This window comes from Pelodiscus sinensis, chromosome 4 (genome assembly GCF_052426305.1).
Source record: "Pelodiscus sinensis isolate ZL-2025 chromosome 4, ASM5242630v1, whole genome shotgun sequence".
Taxonomy (NCBI): domain Eukaryota; kingdom Metazoa; phylum Chordata; order Testudines; family Trionychidae; genus Pelodiscus; species Pelodiscus sinensis.
In genome coordinates, this window is record NC_143055.1 from 94,751,492 (window position 1) to 94,776,172 (window position 24,681).

Below are 24,681 nucleotides of genomic sequence, written 5' to 3' on the forward strand. Positions count from 1 at the left end.
TAAATGAGTACATCTATTACCACCAACCTTGTGTAAACATCTTAATGCGCTCATTTCCAAGACCAAGATGAATGATGAACCCATGTTCTGGACCATCTGTGATTCTGTACTTCAGCAGTTTGTGTAGACTGTCTTGGTCTTCTACCAAGTGACTTGCTGGTGATCAAGAAGCCGCAGTGTCCAATCAGAAAGCTTCTCAGTGCTGAGACCCTTGTTTACGACTAATTGTGGCATCCCATTGTCCAGGGGATTGATCTGGATCTTCATCATCTGGGGTTGATGAGGCTCCAGGAGGGTGTCAGAAAAAAAAATGTAGAAGTCTGTGTGGGTGCCATCAGTCACAGTAAAAGAGAAGTTATCCTGGCTGGTTTCTGTGCCATCATGTCTATAGCTGATCAGATTCTCATTCAAGTCTAGTTTGGTGAAGCTAGTCACAGGATAGCTGCTGTTACATAAAATCTGGCCATGGATAGGGACTTGGGTGACTGTGAAATGGAGCAAATGGTCAGGGGAGTCCCAGTCTTCCACAGTCAACTCAAAGGGAGTAATCAGTTTGGTCTTCCCTTCAGCAGCCACCAGATCATTGATCGTCAGAACTGGCCTTTTATTGTCCATACTAGTAATGGAAACCTTGAAGGTGCAGCAGACTGGATTATAGCCATCTGTCACTTCAAACTCGAAGCTGTCCATCTTCATCTCATCCTCTGCAGTGGAGAGGTAGTAAATCTTATTGCTAGCAAGCTGGAGCTGAGAGAAGGAAGCAACGGGCACCCCAGGACTGTCTGAGCTCGCTAAATGCCGTTGGCTTAGGGCCTGGGTGATACTGAGGTGTAGGTTTTCATCAGGGCTGTTAATGTCACTAGTGCTAAGCAGGTCAGTTGTGAGCTTCACCTTTCTACCCTCTCTCAGGCTACGTCTAGACTGCAAGCCTCTTTTGAAAAAGCAAGCCGCTTTTTCAAAAGAGAGCACCCAGGCAGTCTGGATGCTCTCTTTCGAAAAAGCCCTGTTTGCATTCAAGAACACCTTTTTTTGAAAGAGCACTTTCGAAAAAAGGCGTTCTTCCTCGTGAAATGAGGAGTACTGCCGTCGAAAGAAAAGCCACGTTCTTTAGATTTAATTTTGAAAGAACGCGGCTGTAGTCTAGATGCAGGTGACGTTTTTTCAAAAAAAGGCTACTTTTTTCGAAAAAACCGTGCAGTCTAGACACAGCCTCAGATAATCAGCTCAGGGAAGACCACAACCATGCTGCTGATAGATACTTTTTATATCATTATCAAGGGGTTAATGCCATCAGTAACATCAAATTTAGCTAGGTCACGGACAACTTGGACAGCATGAACATAACAGATATAACCCTGGTCTATATCATCCTGGGTGAAGTTCATGTCCACTAACAGCTCCGTTTGCTCACAGGCTGAAGGAGGCCCTGCCTAGGTGCCAAGCATATGATGTACGTGAGGTTCTTGTCCTCTGAATCTATGACTGTGGCTTTAAGGTCTCTGTTAGAGATTGGTGAGTCCATGGTGAGTCCAAGGTCATCACTATCTCCAGCCCATCATTGATAGTCATCCTACAGGTCTCATCATGATCAGCACTTTCTGCTCCATTGTGTACTGGCCATCGCTTAGCTGGATTTTGAAGCTGTTCTCCTTAACTTCAAAGTCATCATGCTCATACACAATATTGGAGGCCTCCTGGATCTCCTCCAGTGTGAAGTTACAGTTGGGTACAGGTGCCAGTTAACAGCTACTGCACAATTCACCCATGGTTGGGGGCAGGGGGAAAACACTGATAAAGAAGTGCAAATGGTCTGGAGGAAGATCAGCATCTGTGCTATTGAGAATTGGGCATGTCAATAACCAGAATCATCCCTTCCAGCACCACAAACTCCAGCAAAAACAGCTCAGGCTTTTCATTGTTGGGAGGGATGATGAGACTGGGGAATAAGTGGTGTAGAGAAACATTGATGCCATAAGAGCAGCAGAAAGTGACTCTGTCCTCTAAGGGCTCCATGGCCTTGTGGATGCTCTGAACATAGCTGATATGTCCCAAGTGAACATGTTTGATGAGAAGGCACTGATGGCTGTGTCACCTCTAGACTTTTCAGACTCAGGGGCTGGAGAGATTCTCTAGGTATCCAGAAGTGATGGTGCACAAAATGTTATCCATGGCCAAATCCACATCCAGGTCTTGCTGGGTCAGAGCTTTCTTCCCTCCCTCTGAGACAATGAACAACTCTGGCTTCTCCATCCCTTCAGGTGCAATGCTATCCACAGGGAGCACAGTAACAGACATGTGCATGCCAAGCACTGTACTGCCTTCCATCACCCACTCATAGGAAAGGTCAGACTGAAAGGCTGTGTCTACACTGGGCCACTTATTCCGGAAAATCAGCCGCTTTTCCGGAATAAGCTACGAGCTGTCTACACTGGCCCTTGAATTTCCGGAAAAGCAACGACGCTCTACTGTACAAAATCAGCCACTATTCCAGAAAACTACGCTGCTCCCACTCGGGCATAAGTCCTTATTCCGGAACACTGTTCCAGAAAAAGGGCCAGTGTAGACAGCACAGTAGTCTTTTCCGGAAAAAAGCCCCGATCGTCATTTTCGCGATCGGGGCTCTTTTCCGGAAAAGCGCGTCTACAGTAGCCACAGGTGCTTTTCCGGAAAAAGGGCTTTTTCGGAAAAGCAGCCTGCCAATGTAGACGCTCTTTTTCCGGAAATACTTATAACGAAAGCTATTCTGTTTTAAGCATTTCCGGAAATTCATGCCAGTGTAGACACAGCCAAAGAGTCATACCTCTTCTGCAGGCCAAGCTCTCCACCCTGTGAGCATAGACTGCTGTCCCACTGAGAAAGTTCTTGCTGGCACTCAATTTACCAGAATGTCACCCAGCTGGAGGAGTAGAGGGGAGGGTCCTTCACAACGAAAGTCAGTGCCAGATCATTGGTATGTTCATCTGTGCCCTGGATAAAGGAAGTAGTGAGCTCAAGGACACCATTTTCTAGCACATCAATAGAGGGTCCCACCAGTCCATTGCCACCATGTAGAGCGATGCTGGGCTTTTTCTCATCCACTGGCTACATAGTGATCCTAACAGTGATTGGCACGGAGTGGCTCATCACTCACTTCCACTTGATAGGAGTCACTGGTGGATTCATCACCACTGTGCTGGTAGGATATATGCCCACTGGCAAAATCATCTAGCAAGAAAGATTCAGCCTGGACCATCAGCCCCTCCCGGTAGCACAGGTGGCCGTGCTGGAGTGCCTTGTTTAAGATGAAGACAATTTGGTCTGTGTTTGTGGCATCCAACTGATTAGCGCTTAGAAAAAAAGCTGCTCTGCTCAAGAACAGTGAAGCCTGTGCTGGTGACCTGGGGTGCCTGATGGTTCACTGGCTGCAGGAAGAGAGTGAAGGTTCCTGGCACACAGTTGCTCCTGGAGTCCTCTAGGCTGTAGTTAAATTCCACCACCCTTGGGGTGATACCCAGCTCCTCGGGATGCCACTTTGTGATGGTTCACCTGGACTTGGATGAACTGAGTAATGGACACCAGAGGGTTCTGCCAGCACATTCTCCCCAAGCAGCACAGGGTGGTTCTCATCTATGTCCATTGGGGGGGTGAAAGCAGGGTGTATTTCAACTCGCTGTCATCCGTGTCCAGATCAGTGGAGCACAGGTAGCGCTTTCTGAAGATTGTCATCCGTAGGCTGGAGCCTGGATACAGTTCTGGGGGCAAATTCCTCCCCGCCCCGCCCGCAGGGGCTGCGCCGGGGCAGGGGAGGCTGGAGACCAGCAAGTGGGGATGGCGGGGGGGGGGGGCTCTCCCGGTCCGCGGCACGTCAGGCATGAGGGCGGGGAGCACGAACCGAGCCCCTCGGCCACCAGCAGCGCCGCGACGCCCAGCGAGGAGCCCTGTTCTCCGCGCCGCCAGGGGAAGTATCCGGCTCCGCGCTGGTGTTTTGCTCGCTACACCGGCTCAGGCCTCTAGCTATAGTCCCCTGACTTACCACTGGGGCGGCTCCTTCCACGTGCTCCGGCGCCTCCCCTCCCAACAGCTGCCTGCGGAGTTCGGTGCGCTCTGTTCTGCACCAGCCAGCCTAACAGACCACCCGGGGACCCAGCGCCCGCCCTGCAGCCTAGAGGAGAAAACAACCCCTGCACAAAGTAACCCAGGCCCCGGGAGAGGGGGACGTGGAAACCACCTTTCTCGCTTCTCATTTTTCTCACTGCAGGGAGCCACTTTTCTTTGCTGGGAGTGTAGCGACTTCAGCTGCCTAGCGCTCCAGTCCCAGCGCTAGTGATCCCGATTTAATGTGCAGCTTCTCCCCCTCCCCTTCCATTTATTCTCTAACTATTAATCTGACTCTCACCTCACTGAACGTGGTTTGTCAAACTCTAGGAACCACCACTTCCTTGGCTCAGTATTAACTCAGCCTCTGAATGCTGTTTAAATCCAATGTATATGTCTTCACACAGGTGTCAATGAGAGCAGCTGGGGGCTTTTCATCTCATCTTCAATCAGCTAACTTATGTAGTTGTTCTATAGTACAACTAATACCAAGGGCTTCTTACGTAATTCTTCTCAGCTGTGGATCTGAAGCTTGTGAAGTGCTGTCCAAACTGTGACCTACTTAAAATCACTTATGACCATAAACTCATCTTTCTTCAACTCTTCAAAAGTTTTTAGGGGGCAATTCCCAAGCAATATTTTTTAAAAAACTCCTGTTACTATTAACACTCTTCCATCCCGCATACTATACCTCTATAGCATTAGGAAGAGACTAGGAAAGCTAGAGACAGCAATTTACTAAATGGCAACTCTCACAGATAACAAAGCACTTTTCTAAACAAATGCAACAATAATGAAACTATTGCCTTTTTTTGTAACTAACAAATAAACAAAAATCACTATGAATGCAATGAACAACAAAACCATTTAGTGATCACAAGTTATCTTAATATTGTGTACTCAGTTTTGCTTAAATTATTACAATTGAAATACTGTAAAATCACATTTACTTTTTATGCATTATTCCGTTTTACTGTTTGCAGTTTGGATAGTGAAAATAGCCTGGCCTGTTTTATATTTACAGTGAAGTTTCTTGTTAATTTTAACTCCTCACTTCTGTAGTAGCTCAATGCTAGGGTTGCAGAGAGGGAAAAGAAATGAAGACTTAGTTCTTTTAAAACATTATAACAACTAGCTTTTTGATGAGATTTGTCTCAACACTATTCTGCTAAGGGAACAAGATTATAAAATACTTGTATCAGTACATTTCCTTTTTATAATATCCTCTTAAGAACTTGAAAAGAAAAGCCAATTCCATGTATTTTCTTAATGTTTGCCTTGCTACTGCTTCCATTTATATCAAATGGTAGTTTGCCATTGTCTATAATGAGATCAAGATCAGTTCCTTTACTCTTTTTGTGTTTTAAAAACATTTTTGTTTATTTTGTGTGGTTTTGTTTTTCTTTTGCACCATGAAAGCTTTCAAAACACTGTTTTCTAATGTTTCTGTTCGCAGTAGAGGGCACACTAGGGCTATGTCTACACTGGCGGCTTCTTGTGCAAGAACATCTTGCGCAAGGATTCTTGTGCAAGAAAACGTCCACACTGCCATGTGCAAGCTGTGCTTTTGTGCAAGAGCGCCCATGGCAGTGTGGACGCTCTCTTGCGCAAGAAAGCTCCGATAGCCATTTTAGCCATAGGGCTTTCTTGTGCAAGAAACCCATGCCGAGCGTCCACACTGCCCTCTTGCGCAAGAACCCCTGCGCAAGCGGGCTTACACCTGTTAAAAAAAGAGCATAGCTCTTGCGCAAGAAGCCCTCTCTTACCACGCCGTACTGTAAATCTTCTTCCGCAAGAAAAGGTGGGCAGTGTGGACGCTCTGTGGATTCTTGTGCAAGAACCCGCCAGTGTAGACATAGCCCAGGAGACCAGATACCATTTTTATCCAGAGCTTTATATACATTTAACTGCTATTAATTTTTAAAATTGTCAATGGTGATTTAAGAGTCAAGACTTTCCCTCTCAGATATAACATTTTAAAGTACAGTAGGATAAGCTATAGTTCTATGTACTCCTTGGCCACATTGTTTGGAGTTAAGATTAAAGCATGGTTGAGAAAACTATATACCATCACTGGAGATTTTTAAGAACTGGCTGGGGTGGGCAGAAGGTGCCCTAGCCCCACCCCTTCAGGGGCCAAGAGCAGTTCCCCTTTGCAGGGTGCACTGGTAAGTCCCATCATCTACTTTCACCCTAATACCAATATTTGTATAAAATTATTTTATAGAACTAACTTCTTTTGGCAAGATAGACAAACTTTGAATTTTACACCTGAATAAGATTGATAATGAAGATTGAATGAAGAATGCTATACAAAGTGGGGGTCATTCTGCTCACCCTAATCTCATAAGTAGCTCCGCCTAGGTCAGTAAGTCTACGTTAGTGTTTCTTAAACTTTTTAAGACCGAGGAATGCCAAGGATTTTTTGTTGAGCAAAAAGGGCCGGGGGAAAGTTATTAAGCAAAAAAAAAAAATGGCCATTTTGAATTCTGTTGTTCTCTGCAGCACACCTCCAACTGCCTCATGGCTTGTGCGCTGCGGAACACAGTTTAACACTGGTCTACTTGCTTGAATGAGGTTAGCAGTACTTGGCTATTATGTCAACTAGTCATCGTATAACCTGTGTTTCAAGCAGTATATATTGTGTGATTGGGGAATGTGTGTAGAATATAGATTGGACAAGCATTAAGGGGAAAAAAGCATGTAAAAGGTCTGACATCACTATGTTGCTCCAGCTGTGCATCCAGGCCTGCCAATGGGGTTTGGAGGAGAGGAAAGGGAGAAGTTGCTCCAGGGCTTGGCAAATCAAAAGAGCCTGTGGTTCACAGCAGCAGAGCACTGTGAGGCCATACAGTCCAAAAAATAAAATGTAGAAGAGACGTGTAATAAAAATGTTGTCATGGGGTGGGAAAATTCTAGAGCCCAAGCTTCAGCCAGAACCCAAAAGTCTACACACTATAGTGAAACAGCTCTGCAGCCTGAGTCCCAGAGGCATGAGTCAGTTGGCATGGGCCAGCCACTGGTTCTTCTTTGCTGTGTAGACACACCTGGAGACTCCATACACAAAGCAGGCCCTGTGGTAAGTGTACAGCCTTGCTTTGTTAGCATCCTCTTTTCCCTTGAGTGGAGGACACCGTGGCTATGTCTACACTCGCGGCTTCTTGGCAAGTATGGCTGTTCTTGCGCAAGAATCTGCAGAGCGTCCACACTGCCCGCCCACTCTTGCGCAAGAAAATTTACAGTACGGCGTGGTAAGAGAGGGCTCCTTACACAAGAGCTATGCTCTTTTTTAACAGGTGTAAGCCCTCTTGCGCAGGAGCTCTTGCGCAAGAGGGCAGTGTGGATGCTCGGCAGAGATTTCTTGCGCAAGAAAGCCCTATGGCTAAAATGGCCACCAGAGCTTTCTTGCGCAAGAGAGTGTCCACACTGCCATGAGCGCTATTGCACAAAAGCACAGCTCGCACATGGCAGTGTGGACGTTTTCTTCCGCAAGATGTACTTGCGCAAGAAGCTGCGAGTGTAGACATAGCCTGTGGGTGCATGCTAGGCAAATACTCTCAGCTGACTTAATCGTTTGACCCACTACCAGCTTGAAAACATGAGCTGCATTTTACATGTGGAACTCCTCCATTCTCACCTTTATTGCTGATGAAAATCTTTGACTTGTCCCCACAATTACTATGCATCCTAATCCTCTTTTCCTAGTTACTGAGTTTCCCCATCTTTCCTTAAGGACATATTCTTGTCATACAAACCTTCCACCCAGCTTTCAAATGATACACCCAGATGTGCTATATAGGTTAGATATTTGACAGAAACCAGCAAACTTTAGCTCTCATAGGTCCTGCAATTTCTAGCACTAACCCTGGTCTTGTATCATCAGATTTGGAAGTGTTCCTAACATCTGAAATCTGAAATGCACAGGCATTAGAGAACCCAATTTTTAAAAAGTATATTGTGGTCATGTTTCAAATGTATAGAATTAAGCATGCTTCCCAGCAGATACCTACATTTTTTAGTAAACTACTAGGCTACGTCTACACTGGCCCCTTCTTCGGAATAGCCATGCTAATTTAGAACTTTGGAATAGGGAAATGCGCGGGGGATTTAAATATCTTCCACGGGATTTAAATAAATATGGCCGCTGCTTTTTTTCTGGCTTGGGGAAAAGCCGGAAAAGAGCGTCCAGACTGGCGCGATCCTCCGGAATAAAGCCCTATTCCGGAGGATCTCTTATTCCTACTTGAAGTAGGAATAAAGTAGGAATAAAGCCCTATTCCGGAGGATCTCTTATTCCTACTTGAAGTAGGAATAAGAGATCCTCCGGAATAGGGCTTTATTCTGGAGGATCGCGCCAGTCTGGACGCTCTTTTCCGGCTTTTCCCCAAGCCGGAAAAAAAGCGGCGGCCATGTTTATTTAAATCCCGCGGGGGATATTTAAATCCCACGCACATTTCCCTATTCCAAAGTTCTAAATTAGCATGGCTATTCCGAAGAAGGGGCCAGTGTAGACACAGCCCTAGTGTTTAACCTATTAAGACCCCATCCTACAATGGCTTACATTTAACTTTACATCAGGGCTGTGTCTAGACTGGCAAGTTTTTCTGCAAAATCAGCTGCTTTTGCGGAAAAACTTGCCAGCTGTCTACACTGGCTGCTTGAATTTCCGCAAAAGCACTGACTTCCTACTGTAAGAAATCAGTGCTTTTTGCGGAAATACTATGCTGCTCCCATTCAGGCAACAAAACTTTTTCACAAAAGGGCCTGTGTAGACAGCTGAGATTTGTTTTCCGCAAAAAAGTGCTTTTGCGGAAAAGCGTCCGTGCTGATCTAGATGCTCTGTTCCGAAAATGCTTTTAACGGACAACTTTTCCGTTAAAAGCATTTCCGGAAAATCATTCCAGTCTAGACGTAGCCCATATGGGTAGCTCATTGTATTTACTGGTACTACTTACATCTTTACAGATTAGGGACTTTTCAATGCCATTCACATTGTATCCACTAAATGCTGTGGATTACATGGTTTACTTAAAGAGGTGACTTGGTTGGGCAATATAATGAAAATAATGCACTTTTACTGGCTTTATCAGAGGAGATCAAACATTTTACACAGCGTCCTTATAAGGTAAATAATGAGAGCATTGTCTCATTTTTAAAGACAGAGAAACTTAGACATGAAAAAGCAAGGTGACTTGCACAGAATCACACATCAAATACGAGCTACAGGACTAGGACACAGGTCTCCACACTTACAGACCTGTGTTCTAACTATTAGATATCACAGCTTCACATGCAAGGCCTATGTCACTTGAAATATAGAAGTCAAAATATTTCCCCATCTCCTGGAAGTCATCTTCCAGTGTACCAAGTCAAAGAAAGTCACCACATTTGGCTGCAGCAACAAAAGAAAATGAAAGAGTTAAAAGGGTATTTTAATGTAACTGTGATCTTTCTTTAATATATGGCAAGCAATGTATTTAAAATTGTCTGCATATCCAGTACATACTTCACTTATGTTATATTTCAAATTCTTAAAAGTACTGCATTTACTGCTGGATAAAGCAGGCACAGTTCCATTAAGTTGCAAAGGGGTGTGCCCACATACTAGATTTGAATTTAATTTATAGGAGTTTGGCCTATGAGATTTAAATAGTGTGGGAGCTACATTATATGCTTCTCGATTCAGTAAAAAAAATCTTGCCAGTTCACTTGTGTGTATTGCGTGCGGTTAGGACATATTTATCATGTGAAGTTATCTCACTGGATATGAATGAAAGAAAGATTATGTAAAACAGATGTCTTGTGTCATAGGTCAGGCACCTACATGCAGAACGCTTGCTTCATATGTAGCTTGATTGTAAGGTGAGTGTCTGAGAGTAAGCTGGAGTAGATCTGCAGGATGTGATTCAATGTGTATGGAATTCTGGTAGTGTAGAATTATAAGAGAATGCTTCTAAAATCCCCCCTGCCATGTTCTATACTAGGGGCAGCTATTGATACTTACCAAGTGTAATGCCTTTTTTAGCAATAGTTTTGCAACTTACAAGATACAGTTTGTGGATACAATCTTGATATTGAAAATGACCAACTACTGTTCAACGTTTAGAGGGCTCTAGTCTAGGGTTGCCAGCTGGTTTTAACAAAAGTACCGGACACACTTAACATCTACATTACATCTTAATTAGAAAACACCGGACATTTATATTTTCTCAATTTGTTTCTTGAACAGAAAGCTCAAATACTGGACTGTCTGGTTCAAAACCGGACACCCGGCAATTCTACTCTAGTCACTTAAAAAAAAAAGCCTCTGTATCTGCTGTCACACACAACTTTTATAGGTTTCTTTAACTCTGCAGCTGCAGAGGACAAATACAGTTCAGAAGCTTTTATCTGAAGTTCCCTGTGGAATGTCCTAGTAGGCATTTCATGCCATTCCCTTCCCCTACTATGGCATCTGTAGCTCCACTGAGTTTGATTGACAAGGTGGGGCAATTGGACAGTGACACAAAAACATTAAGGAAACTCGATTGAACACAAGACTGCTTAACATGTTGATAAGCTGTCCCCTGGCTAGGGGACATTGTACTCTAGGGAACAAACAAAGACTGCAACTAGTGCAGCTAAAAGACTATAAGAAGTTAGTGTTTAAAATCTTTGGATGTTTCATGTCTAAAGTAGCCTCCACAACCCGAACCAGAATGGCAAGTGGATCTGCATAGTCATGGATATACCAGGGTCACACTCAAATGCCATCTATGGTTATGTGCAGAGCTCGGCAGCATGAAGGAGTGGAGACGCTCCTGGAAACCCAGTGAGCACCCCAAATCCTGTGCTTCCGCACAATTGAGCAACACCCATTCTGCTCTATGCAAGGATGTGAGTAGCTGTGAGGACAGAAGGGACAATATTTGTCTCTGTACATTCTCAGATAAGTTGAATAATGAGTCACTGATCTCCAGATCAGAAAATTAGTATATCAGACAAACGTCCCTCAAATAATTGGCCTACAATTAGTTAAAATAAGTAACACACTATACAGCTATATTAAGAGAGGCTGTTCAGCTGGCGTTCGTTTCTAAAGTGATTGTTTTCAAATAGCTGATAAATGTATCTAGCTGTTAATATGTTGGGAAATATTAATTTAAGGATAAATGGCTTAGTAATATGTCAGTAAAGAATATAGGGGAACTCTGTTACATGTTACTCTGTTACAATTAGATTTAAAAGAGATCTCTACTCCATAAAGGCCTTTTAGGAGATACAGACCTAACTCTATATTTTAGAAATGTCTGTCTGTCCATCCATCCGTGAGTCTGTTCAAGAACTCCTCCTAAACCAGGGGTGGACAATAATTATGGAAGAGGGGCCACTTCACAAATTTCGGAAGTGGTTGCAGGTGGACCTGGAAGGGGCGGGATTGAGAACCTACCAGGTCGAGAGCTTTGCTTAGCCTAGGCTCCCTGCCCCCTGACTTCTGGCCAATGGAAGGGACCTGGAGCAGATGGGAAGGTGCTGGGGGCTAGCTGCCTCCCAGAGTTGTCTGGGGTGGAGGCCTAGAATTACATGGCTGGCAGCTCCTGGCCCTGCTGCTAACCTTTGAATAGAAGCAGTTGAAAGAGCTCGTGCCTCCTGGGAAGCTCCCAGGCAATGGGCCAATGGGACCGAGAGTTCGTGTGTCTCTGGCTCCCAGGCAACACGCTAGGGCAGGGGTCAGCAACCTTTCAGAGGTGGAGTGCCAAGATTTGACTTATTCGCCTCTATGTATTGGTCTGAGTGCCAGTGATACTTTGAAAAGTCAATAACAGTCCTACTTACAGCAGCTTCATTAATCATAAATCATAAATAAAGTTGCAGATCTTACCTTTTAGAGCAGGGCTCGGCAACCTTTCAGAAGTGGTGTACTGAGATTTAACTTATTCACGGATCTGCGTACCAGGGGAAAAAGAAGGGGAGGCAAGGGCAGGCTTGGTACAGTGACCTTATTTTCTGAACCAGCTTTAGCTAGTGAGAATGGTTTAATTTAAATTAGGAAATGGATGAAACCTTTTAATTTTCTCATGTTTGTTTATCAAATTTTGTTTTAAATAACGTGAAATATTATGTCCAACACAAAAGGTTTCAATGTTTTCTTTATTTCTGGTAGGAGTGGGGAAACTTTTTTGGGTCAGAGGTCACTGACCCACAGGAAAATCAGTTCGGACCACACAAGTGAGAAGCACAAAAATTCCTCCCAAACTCACCAGAGCTCACTGATGTGGCCCCAACTGAGACACCTCGCTCCTCTGGTGCCCCAGTCTCACAGGGTGAGGGGAAGTGTGTGTGTGTGCGGGGGGGGGGGGGGGACTAAGGTTCAGGGCTTCCCATAGACCAGATTTACTTTTCTGGGGTTCTGGAGCTAGTGGATTTTATGGACCTCCTTAGGCTCTGGGATAGGGACAAAAATGAGGGGTACAGTGCACAAGACAGGGCTACCAGAAAGTAGGATAGGGATGGGGTGCAGGATCTGGGAGGGAGGTGGGTGCAGAAGCAGGCTAGGAGTTGGGTGTCTGGCCAGGTGGAGGGAGCAGGAGCAAGGGAGGGTGGGGTGTCTGGCCAGGAGAGAAGGTGCAGGAACAACGGAGGGTGTCGGAGCAAGCTGGGAGTGCCAGGGATTGGGGTGGGGGATTCTGGGCATGAGGGGGACCTTACCTGACTTTGTGCCCCCTTGCAGCAATGGCTGCAGCCACGTTGCCCTGGCCGCCCTGGAAGGAGGCCCTACTGCTGAGGCCCATATGGTCTGGTCCTAGCCCCGGAGGCCCAACTGCCGCTATCAACACTGTCTGGGGCCACCCTAGGGGCCCCCTGTCACTATGGTCTGGGGACAGGCTGCCGGGGTGAGGCTGCCATCACATCATCATCATCTGAACCAAGACCTTTTGGGGTCAGCTCACATATTAGGGCGAGGCTTCAGTCACTCTTCTCTCTGTTCTTCACAGCTGGACCAGCTGAGAGTGAGGCACGTCCACCATCTCCTGCCCCAGCCTCATGACCCCACAAAAACCACGGCCGCAGACAACCCCAGGAAGATCTACAGCAGGAGGTTGGACATCGACCTGGAGGAGCGCTGTGCTGACAGGGAGTTGTGCCAGGAGACCTTACGTACGTGTGCAACAGTTGAGTGATCCAGCAGCTGCCCTCCCACTCCTGCTGCCACTCCTGCTCCTGCTCCTCTGGCTTCTGCCTCTCCCCGTGGCTGCCGAGGGTCCTGCACACAGGGTGGTGGGACCACCCGAGGCAAGCACCAGTCCCAGCTCCAACCCTGAGCCTCTCCTCCCTCTTTCATCTCCCTCCTTCCCCCTCCCAGGTTCTTTCCCCAGTTATATTTACCCCCCAAATAAAAAGAACAGTTTATTCTTTCAAAACAAAAAATCTGGTTTATTGTAATTGTAGGGGAGGAGCTAGGAGGGGGAGGAAAGGGTGGGGGAGGAAAGGCACAGAGGGGCAATGCAGAGGCCCCCTGTAGGAAGGCCCAGGAGAGAGTGTCACAGGTGTCCTTGTTTGAAAATTTCCCTCAGGGCCTCCTGGATGTGCACAGCCCCCTGATGGGCCTGCCGGATGGCAGCAATACATGGCTGTTCAAAGGCCCTTGTGAGCTGCTTGGCCTCTGCCCCCCACCATGGCAGGAACGTCTCCCCCTTGTTCTTGCACAGATTGTGAGAGACACAGCAGGGTGACACAACTTGGGGGACGGTCTGTTTGCCGAGGTCCACGTGGGTGAGGAGACAGTGGAACCCCCCCTTCAAACACCCGAAAGTGCCCTCCACAACAATGCAGTGTTACCTGCACAAAATATTCACACTCTCTAGGGGCACTCACCTTTACCCATTCCTAGGGCTCAGGTGTAACCCTCTCAAGATAGGCACCTGCCCGTACCTGTTTCTAGGGCTCATGCATAACCTTTCCACTATAGGCACCTGCCCTCATCCATTCCTAGGGCTCAGACATAACCTTACACGTTGCAGATTTGTGGGGTCTTTTCCCAGTGAACGAGCCTTACACAGTAATATCCTACTTAATCTCTATCTATTAACAATCATCAAAAACAGATGCACACATCAGACATACAGTGCTCACCCCTCCCAATGAGACAGATGAACTCGTTTTGATGGCCAGCCAGGCTCAGCTGCATCTGGGGGACTCCAATCTCTACGCGGTGTCATTGGCACAGGGTTGAGGGCAGGCATCTCTAATCTTGGAGCTGTGTCTTGAAGTTGGTTCCCAAAGAATTTCCTCTTGGGCCCCATGTTATATAATGAAACCTGAGTCCTGCTTAGCTCTACCTTAACCAATTATTTTAGTTTAATTTTACTAACCAATCCTAACACACTAACAGAATTACCTAACCAATCATACCCCACCACCTTAGTTGATTTACACCTAGCAAAATTAATTATACAGCAGACAGAAACAATTAAAAAAACAGACAGAGACCACACAAAGAATAGGGAAGTGAGGACCATAATTATGGAATGAGGATTCCACAACCTCAACTATTGATAAACAGTTTCTTGCCAGACAAAATGCTGTTAAGCTGTTTTCTTTACTCATCTTGACACCTGTTTCTTCATCTGGTGACAGGGGGTGCTATTATCAGCCTGGTGTGACATTATTTTAATGCAATTTAGATGGAATGAGAGTATGTGACTCCAAGCTTTACAGCTAATGGCTGATGCTCTTCAATTGGGCTGCAGAGGAAGGCTTTAGTCCTTCCAATATGGCTATAGAAAGGAACATTGTTACAGTGGGCCCTGCTGAGCTGCCATTGAAACGTTCCTTGGTGGAGTTCAGGTATCCTGTGTAGGGCTTCATTAGCCAGGGGAGCAAAGGGTTGGCTGTGTCCCCTACAATGGACATTGGCATGTCCATGTCCCTGAGCCTGATGGTGCAGATGGGGAATAATGTGCTGTCGTGCATCCTCTGGAACAGGCTGGAACTCCTGAAGATGTGGACGTCGTGTGCCTTCTCTGACCGCCCCATGCTGATGTCATTGAACTGGCCTCGGTAGTCCATGACAGCCTGCAGCATGATTGAAAAGTACCCCTTCTGGTTGATGTAATTGGAGGCCTGATGGTCAGGGGCCCAGATTGGGATGTGGGTGCTGTCAATGGCCCCACTGCAGTTGGGGAAGCCCATGGTGGCAAAGCCAGTGATGATGAGGTCCACATTGCCCAGGATGATGACCCGGTGCAGCAGGATGGCATAGACGGCCCTCACCACGTGTGAGAGGATACAAACAGAGAATCACAGGGGTGCCAGAGCCCTTGATAGTTCCCTGAGCCCAACCCCCTTCCCACAGCAGGAGTAACCCCAACTTACCCCATCCCCGGCAGGGCTTTGTGAAGGCGGGACTACAAAGCCTCCAGAGAGTGAGAGTCCACATCCCTCCTTCCATAGGGAACCCTATTCCAGTGCTTTACCTCCCTCCTGGGACAATAGCACGAGAGTGCCAAACCTGCATGAGCATGGCCTCAATGGTTGATCTCCCTACACCAAACCAGCGTGGCGAGCTTCCAAAGTGTGATGGCGATGCACTTCTGAAGGGGAGTGGGGTGTCCCATCACCTGAGGGCAGAGGTGAGCCACTCACACAGCTCCAGGAAGGTATCCCTCTGTATGTGAAAATTCTGGAGCCACTGTTGATCATCCCACCACTTGGTACTGGTGTCCTCTTACCAGAAGCAGCAGTGCACGGTGTGCAGGGGAGGACGGAAGGGGTTGTGCTGCATGAGCAGCACATGGAGAGAGGTGAGGAGGTGCCCTGCAGTGAGCTGCGGGTCCTGTTCCTGCGGGTAACCTGCAGTAACTGCACCAGGAGGTGCAGCAAGAGGTCTAAGAGCTGGCAAGTGCTTTGCAGCAGGTCTGGCTCCGTGACTGGAGTGCTGTGGTGTCCACAAGGGCAACCAGAGGACGCAGGCAAAAGTGAAGAGCCTGCGTCATGGCCATAGAGGGTAGTCCCTTTAAGCACAAGCCTCAGATAACCTCAGACAGCAGCTCCAAGTGACTGTTGTCCTGATGTCCTGATGTCCTGCCTGAAGTGCTTTCGGGGGGCTTTAAATGCGATTCAGCTTCCAATCAGTGTGGATGCACTATTTCGATGGGCATTTGTAATGTGGATGCGCTATTTCGAAATAGTTATTTCAGAAGTTCTTATTCAGAAATAGCTTATTTTGAAATAAGTGTGTAGTGTAGACATACCCTAAAGAATCTGGCTTCTTGTCTGGTGGATTCTAGATTGAACATTGAGGCCCAGCTTAGGTAATTTTAAATGCATCTGGGTCAGCCTAGGGTTTGGACTTTTCCCTATCCATAATTGGAGACTGGGGAGTATGGGTAGAGAAAAGGTGAGAGAACATCAGAGAGTTGTTCATGATGTCAGATGATCACTAAGTTAGTCGTTTTTTTCATTTCTTGCATATGGTTAAGTTAACTTCATCATTTTATTAAAATTGCAAAATGCGGTTTTATAGCCTTAGTTTTTAATACTGATGGCAATGTTTTAGTAATGACAAAAATCATCAGAGATTATGTCATACCTATGGCTATGTCTAGACTGCAGGCTTCTTTCGAAAGAGGCTCTTTCGAAAGCATCTTTCGAAAGAGCCTCTTTCGAAAGATCGCGTCTAGACTGCAGGCGGATCTTTCGAAAGAGCAATCCGCTTTTTCGAAAGAGAGCACCCAGCGAGTCTGGATGCTCTCTTTCGAAGACGGCCTCTTTACATTGAAGAACGCCTTCTTTCGAAAGAGGAACTTTCGAAAGAAGGCGTTCTTCCTCGTAAATTGAGGTTTACCGCCATCGAAAGAAAAGCCGCGTTCTTTCGAAATAATTTCGAAAGAACGCGGCTTGAGTCTGGACGCAGGGGAAGTTCTTTCAAAAAAAGGCTACTTTTTTCGAAAGAACCCCTGAGTCTGGACACGGCCTATGTGTGCAATTTCAATAATAAACAGGAATGCACATTTGAGTGCCCCTCCCCTTAAATATATTCTTATTTTCAACAAAGCAGCTATACAGGGCTTTCCATTATCTTAAAGGAGAGCTGATGAGTGAAAGACTGCTTTGGGGTCCTTGTGACAGACTGGGCTGAGTCTGGGTACGGCTGATGGTGTCCGCTCAGGACGAATTGCTTAAACTTGGGGCTCCTTACAGCCGCTGACTGGAGACCCTTCCCAAATAGGCCACAAACCAATCACACTGAGCGCTTCAGCTGCCGATCTGGCCAGCCGGAAGCCTCACAAGCAAAACCCTTCTAACACCCCAGCTCTTCCTGTGCCCCAATCAGCCCCGGGCCTAACACACAGGTGAGGGGTTATAGAACCCAATCTCACCTACCTTGAACGGGTTCTTCTGGTCCCATGAAACCAGCCACAGTTCCCAATCAATTACACTCTGGATCTTACCCTCAGTAGAACATAAGCTTTCATGTTACACCGCACATGACCTCCTTTGTACAGACTTTTAGGGCACCCTCCCCCCCCAGGGGTGCAACAGTGATCTGGCTTCTCCCTTTAAAATCCAGTAATGTAACAGTCTTTTATGAATTGATGCATAAAGTTCTAGATTTTGTATTTACTGAACTTTGAAACTAGTTGCGTTAGTACAGATGCATTGCTTCACTCTGCCCATAATTTTGGCCGAGGTCTTTTTAGAGAACTTCGGTGTAATTCAAATCTTCAGTTGTAAAATGGTTAATAAAATAACCCCAAAATAGTGCTTGTGCAGTATGCAAGGTGTCAATCTGAATTGCTTGAACCAGTTACAGTAGGTCCATAATTGAGACGGGAAATGGGCAAAGCCGCATTCCACAGAACTCTTCTAGATATTATGAATATTTTCTTTTTGAAGGAAAAAGGCATAAACATATTTTAATGTACTCAAGCCCTGAATGTTGGCTATGCAATTCTGCTGTCTTAGTCTTTTGAAAGAAACACTAATTTCAAAACATGTCTTTAAAAAATCATCCTTATTGAAAATTCTCTGTGACCAAGACTAATTGAGAGCAATTATCAGTAGATGCTGCCCTCTAGTGTATTTTGTTTAACGTAACCCTTAATTTTGTTGTGGGTCATGGATAACTATACAGAAACCAATTTTAATTAAATTTGGTTTTCTTAAAAGATTTTTTATAGAGAGAGAGATAGATGTTGTTAGGTCAATGTTTACATTTCAGGGTTCTGTTGTGAAAGGTATATTAAGCAAAATAAATGCTATGTATAAAGAAAAGAATTAGAGGGAATAATGTCAGGGATCAAAGCATAAGGAAGCAAGTTCATCGTTTAATTGTTTTAATTAGTGTCAGAATTCTATCTTCTCAAACACCTAATGTTGGTTCAATGTTTGGTTGTCAAAAATGCTGTTTTGACAAAAAACAAGATTTCCTGCAGGAACATGTTGAAATTGTCAAAAATTTCATTTAAGAAAAAAAAAAGTACCTGCAATCCTCATAGTGCTATTAGCACAGTATCTGCTGTAGGAAGAGAAGTTACTACCAAAAAAAAGAATGGGGGGAAGAAGAGGGTGTTTTTTTTTTTTTATAAATAAAAGGCCTTTGGTATAAGCAGTGCAGTACCTCTCATATTTAAAGTAACTTCTAATTATTTAAATTATGGACGATATATCAATACTAGTGATAGAAATGAAGCTGTGTTAGTCTGGTGTAGCTGAAACAAAAAACAGGACCATGTAGCACTTTAAAGACTAACAAAATGGTTTATTAGGTGATGAGCTTTCGTGGGCCAGACCCACTTCCTCAGATCAAATAGTGGAAGAAAACTGGCACAACCAATTGGTTTAAATCCCGGGCTTCATTTGCAACCCCGGTTCCCTGATATGCCTACCTAGCTCGCATTAATGAGCTAGTGTAGACATACCCCTATGGAGTGTTTGTTATCAGAGCCACAGAATCATGTAGGGCTGGATGGGTCCTCCAGAGGTCATCTACCCAAAGCCCCAGTGCTAAGGAAGGACTGGATACACCAAGACCATCCCTGACAGATGTCTTTTTAATCTGTTCATGAAAAACTCCAATGACAGGAACAAAAGACAGGGCTATGAAGCACTGTCATTCATGCTTACATTTGACACTTTAAGTATGGGTCTTAACAAAGATGCTAATTATCTCACCCATTACAAAGAGAGCTTCCCCAATTATCACCCCTAATATCATTATATCACAGACTCTAACCTTCCCCCCTCATCCTCTCCCCCGCCGTTCTAAAATCTGATTTGTCAATTTTATGTGTGTTCACTTTTTTTTTTATTGTATCACTTTGGTATATATGGTTGTGCCAATTTTCTTCCACAAATTGATCTGAGGAAGTGGGTCTGGCCCACGAAAGCTCATCACCTAATAAACCATCTTGTTAGACTTTAAAGTGCTGGATAGTCCTGTCTTTTGTTTCAGCTAGACCAGACTAACATGGCTGCATCTCTATCACTATTCTCCAATGACAGGGATTCTGCAACCTCCCTGGGTAGCCTATTCAACACTTAACTATCTCTATATCCTTCAAGAGCTTTTAGGATAACAAGAAGTTTTCAATGGACTTGAATATCATATTGGAGTCATCCATTCCCAAAACTTTTGAAAACTTGGCTTTACACTTGGGACTTTGGATCTAGAACCCTTTTAACACTAATTCTGTAAAGGTACGTCTACATAGCAAACTTATGTCGGATCCGCACTTACGAACGGGGCTTTCTCGCCCCGGAAGTCGGGGCGAGAAAGCCCCGTTCGTAAGCTGCTCCGGTGCCCCTGGTCTGCTGGAGACCGTCTCCAGCAGACCAGGGGCACCGGGCGGGTTCCCGCGCTTCTGAGGCTTTGCCAGAGCAAAGCCTCAGAGGCGCGGGGAACCGCCGCTGCTGCCGCTTCAATCTGAGTGCCTGTGGTCTGCTGGGGACGGTCCCCAGCAGACCACAGGCACCCAGATTGAAGCGGCAGCAGCGGCGGTTCCCCGCGCCTCTGAGGCTTTGCTCTGGCAAAGCCTCAGAGGTGCGGGACCCCCCCGCGGCTGCGGCTTCAGTCCGGGAGCCTGTGGTCTGCTGGGGACCGTCCCCAGCAGACCACAGGCTCCCAGACTGAAGCCGCAGCCGCGGCGGGGTCCCTCGCCTCTGAGGCTTTGCCAGAGCAAAGCCTCAGAGGCGCGGCACCCCGCTGCCGCTGCGGCTCTGCTCCCCGTGTCCCTGGTCTGCTGGCGGGGGGGGGGGGGGCGCAGCTAGTGTGCTCCCCCCCCCCAGCAGACCAGGCTTTTGTTTTGGACTCTGGGGCAGAGCAGCTGGGGCGCTGCCGATTGGTCCTGCAGCGCCCGCTCTGGGCACTACTGGACCAACCCGGCAGCACCCCAGCTGCTCTGCCCCAGGTCCTGATTCAGCCGCTGCTGGTCAGTTTCAGCAGCGGCTGAATCAGGACGCCTGGGGCAGAGCAGATGGGGTGCTGCTGGGTTGGTCCAGTAGCACCAGGAGCGGCGCTACTGGACCAACCCAGCAGCACCCCAGCTGCTCTGCCCCAGGCGTCCCCAAGTCAGCTTCTGCTGAAACTGACCAGCGCTGACTACAGGAAGCCCCAGGCAGAGTTGCTCTGCCCCGGGCTTCCTGGAATCAGCTGCTGATCAGTTTCAGCAGCAGCTGACTTGGGCACGCCTGGGGTTCTTAAGTTGAATCTGTATGTAAGTCAGAACTGGCGGTCAGTTTCAGCAGTGTCTGAATCTGGACGCCAGTTCCGACTTACATACAGATTCAACTTAAGAACAAACCTACAGTCCCTATCTTGTACGTAACCCGGGGACTGCCTGTATTTGTAATGTAGAAAACATTAAGTCTCCAAAAAGCTTCCTTTACGAAAAGCATTAAGGCATCCAAGCTACCCCACTCCATTCTTGTGTAGTTCAAATCTTCCAATAGAAATGAAGCTTCTGTGATTTGGGTGGGTCAGCTGAAAAACTATGGGCTAAATTCTGCTCTCTGTCATACTGGTGCTCAAGCAAGAGAGGCAAAAGAGAATTAGGGCACATGAAGTCTCTTTCCCAAATCTATGAAAAAAAGCAGGCTGGTATGTCACTATAGCTCTTGAGAGCTATAGGAGAACAGATCCTAATGTCCCATCTGAGATACAATTCATCAGTAGGTCTGAGGGTTAAGAAGTAGTAGGGGATTGTCTAACTCCCAGCCATCTGGGAATGCCTAACATGGTCAGCATCAAGAATTTCATTTCAGGATGGGCATACTTTGTGGAGCTCATAGATACAACATGCCCTCCTCACTCAGCCCTGTACTCTGGTCCTCCTTGTGGGTTCCTTCCAGGCAGCAGTTAGATCTGTAGCTTCACTTGGTGCAACAGCCAGGACAGGATTTATTTTTGTTCTCTTAAAGAAAACATAGAGGGGGGATATTTAAAAAAAATCACTCCTCTACTAGTCAGATTTGTGGACTTGGAAGGAGAAAGAGGTCAAGTGCTTCTGGCATTAGTCTCATCACGAGGCAAAGCAAGTTAGTGCTCCAAGGAGTGTGGTCCAGATACTAGAACTAGAGCAGTTCATAAAAGCTCATTAGAACACACCAGAACTCTCTCCAGCATCAGAATAGCAAGACTCATAAGTCCTGTCAAAACGTAGCTCAAGGAACTAATACATAGATTACTTCAAAAGGTTCACCAATCTTAGCCTGGCTATATATGCACCCCAGGAGCTTTTGCTGCTCAAGAGAGAATAATAAATACTGTTCAAAGTCTGTGCTCAGACTTCATGTCTAGTGTTGACAAATGAGCAGTATAATTCTGTCCCAAAATGTACCATGAAGCCGAGGGATGATAGATGTCACACAGGAAATAACAGAGTAATGGATGTGACTATACTTTTCATGCTAGATCTTTTAAGTGCCAGGAGAATAGCAAGTGGTCCATGAAGAACTATTCTGCTAATCCTAAAAACTACTCCTCTCTTTCTCATCTGCACGCCATCATTATAGCTGATTTTCAAATGATTTATTACCTGGTAAGTAGCAATGTTGCCAGATTTTTCTCTTTCCTTGTAATAAATTGTGCAAAACCTTCTTGAACTGATTTATATCACTTACTTTTATTGCCAGTTCTGGTAGTTTGTTTCTTATTTCAACTGACCTTTGAATAAATTCTGCCAGAATTGCTTCTAGGCTGGCTTCTCCTTAAATCCCTCCTGGCATCAGCAGCGGAATCCAATCTGTCCATTGCTGGTGGTAGGTTTCATGCCAGGCAATATTGGCCAGTGATGTCGCGGGGTCAGTTTCATGGCCTTTTGTCTTTGATGTCAACTCTAACAGCTGACTGACAGTTTATTCCATAAAGAAATGGGTTGTGCCCACGAAAGCTCATGATACCCTACATCAGTGGTCCTCAACTCATTTCAGTCCATGGACCACAAGGCCAATCAAATCATTTTCGTGGACCACCTCCAGCACATGTAGCACAGGACGAATGACACAGCAACCGCTCAGCACGACAGAGGCAGGTGCACTGACGCTCAGAGCCTCAGACAGAAGTTACTGGCAACACAACACAGTTGCATCCTAGGTGACGCTATGGATGATGCTCCACGTGCTTGTGAACACGGCGTAAAACAGCCTAATGGTTGCATCTGCTCATGCCGTGTGGACTTGGACAATGTTCCTGTGGACCACCGAAAAAGTCACCATGGACCACTAGTGGTCCATGGACCAACAGTTGAGAACCACAGATCTACATGTTTCATTAGTCTCTAAGGTGCTACAAGACTATTAGTTGTTTTTTAAGTTTTTCCAGTTAGACTAACTTGGCTACCCCTCTGAAGTTTATTCTATGCTTTTCTACAGTTTATGAATCAACATGAGATTCCGTCCTTAGACAGTTTGCTTCCCTCTGTGGCCCTAGCAAACTTTCACTTGTAATACTTTATACTGCTAAATTTTCATGTAGTCTGGTTGTGCACTTATGCATTGATCCACTTTCTCTGGCGTCCTTTCAGCAGTCAAGTGCACAGAACGGCATGCCCAATAACATGCTCCAACTCTCTGCTTGTCACCAAGTGCTATTAAGTGGCAAAATAAGTTTTACAGTTTTCTACTTTGCATTGACATATCGGAATGGTTGCTGCCAACAATCCTATAAATGGATTCATTGTTATCCAGAGTTCCTCTTTTCAGATCTGTCATTTTCTCAGCTCAATATTAGACTAGCCCAGTGTTTCTTAAACTGTGTTCCATGGCACACCGGTGCGCCACGAGATAGTCGTAGGTGCGCCACAGAGAACAACAAAATTGGCCGCTTTTTTTTTTTTTGCTCAACTTTCCCCAGACCTTTTTTTTTTCCCCCTCAACAAAAAATGCTTGGTGTTCCCCATAAAAAAAATTATCATTTGGTGTTCCACAGTCTTAATAGTTTAAGAAACACTGGACTAGCCTCTCCGATTAATGTTAAAGACTTGGATACATGACAAAATTCAGGTACAACTGGATTTTCCCAAAAGCTCAGATCTAGGGTTTTTATGTGACCCATGCAGAGAGAAAAAACTCAGATCTGGATTCAAAGTTTTATCAAGTTTGGGCGTTCAGATCTGGGGCTTGGGACCATATGTACTTAATTTTAATGCTTAGCCTCTTTAGGCTATTGTTTGCTAAAATGAATTGTGAAATATGGCGTTTTTCAGAAGGATTCAGCACCATAACTCTTTCAAAAGAGTTCAGCTCCAATTTAAGCATTAACACAAATTATTAGATTTTCAAGAGGTCAGCCTTGTAGGTGCAGAACTCTTGAAAATGTCATAAGCATCAGCCACAACTTTACCTTTTGAAGATGGAGAAATACCTTGTATACACTTAATCCTGAGCTGGAAGCTTCTTTTCCTTTACATAATGTCCATGTAATCACCTTCTTTGAGCCAGACTCTTATTATCTATGGTATAGACAGCTAGGCCAAGATTTTCAAAACTGACTTGTGATTTCTCTTGCCTCCATTTTTGGGGGCCCAATTTGAAACACTTGGAAGAGGCCTCTTTTTCAGCAAATACTGAGCACTCATTCTCCAGGGGAAAAAAGATGCCACCACTGACCCTACAAGAAGAGATTCCATTCTGTGCAGGCCCATATTTACACTGCTCATGTAAGTCAGACCTTCCTCTAAAATAATGCTTTCCTAATGTAAACAGTCATGTTAGTGTAGTCAGAGTCCTCTTTAGGACAGGAGTGGGGAACCTTTGCTCTGGGATGAATGATATTCTAAATATAAAAGAATCAACATACATTAGGGCTATTAAAAGATAAATGCCACTTTCTTGGAACACTAATTCTGCAAAAGAAGCAACCCTATTTTAACCCTCATGGTCCTTAGTTTATCATTATGGCACAGGTGATGTTTCCTGTCCAGATTAGATTACTACAAATTAGATTCCTAAATGTCTTTGCTTTTGCTAGGAAAGAAAGAAATTAAGACACTGAACAAAGGAGGTGTCTACAGCAGAGTGGACAAGCCCATATTTCTTCTGGTCCCTTTTTTTTGGATTTTTATCGGCCAAATGATTTTGACTCACTTTAAAACATAGGCCAGCAGCTGCAAACATGCATTTGAGAAC

At 45.6% G+C, this 24,681-nt stretch overlaps 1 protein-coding gene across 1 annotated transcript in view; it reads right to left on the minus strand.

Moving 5' to 3' along the window:
- The window catches only part of FREM3 (FRAS1 related extracellular matrix 3), a 33,481-nt gene extending 29,629 nt beyond the window's left edge, over positions 1–3,852 (minus strand). The window contains 16 exon segments of the mRNA XM_089778204.1: positions 28–146; positions 148–207; positions 209–921; positions 1,206–1,402; positions 1,405–1,537; positions 1,540–1,586; positions 1,589–1,850; positions 1,852–2,069; positions 2,072–2,124; positions 2,126–2,349; positions 2,773–3,121; positions 3,123–3,337; positions 3,339–3,498; positions 3,500–3,565; positions 3,567–3,625; positions 3,628–3,852. Of these exon segments, the coding sequence (XP_089634330.1) occupies positions 28–146; positions 148–207; positions 209–921; positions 1,206–1,402; positions 1,405–1,537; positions 1,540–1,586; positions 1,589–1,850; positions 1,852–2,069; positions 2,072–2,124; positions 2,126–2,349; positions 2,773–3,121; positions 3,123–3,337; positions 3,339–3,498; positions 3,500–3,565; positions 3,567–3,625; positions 3,628–3,852 (3,100 nt within the window).
- Between the last annotated feature and the right edge of the window lie 20,829 nt (positions 3,853–24,681).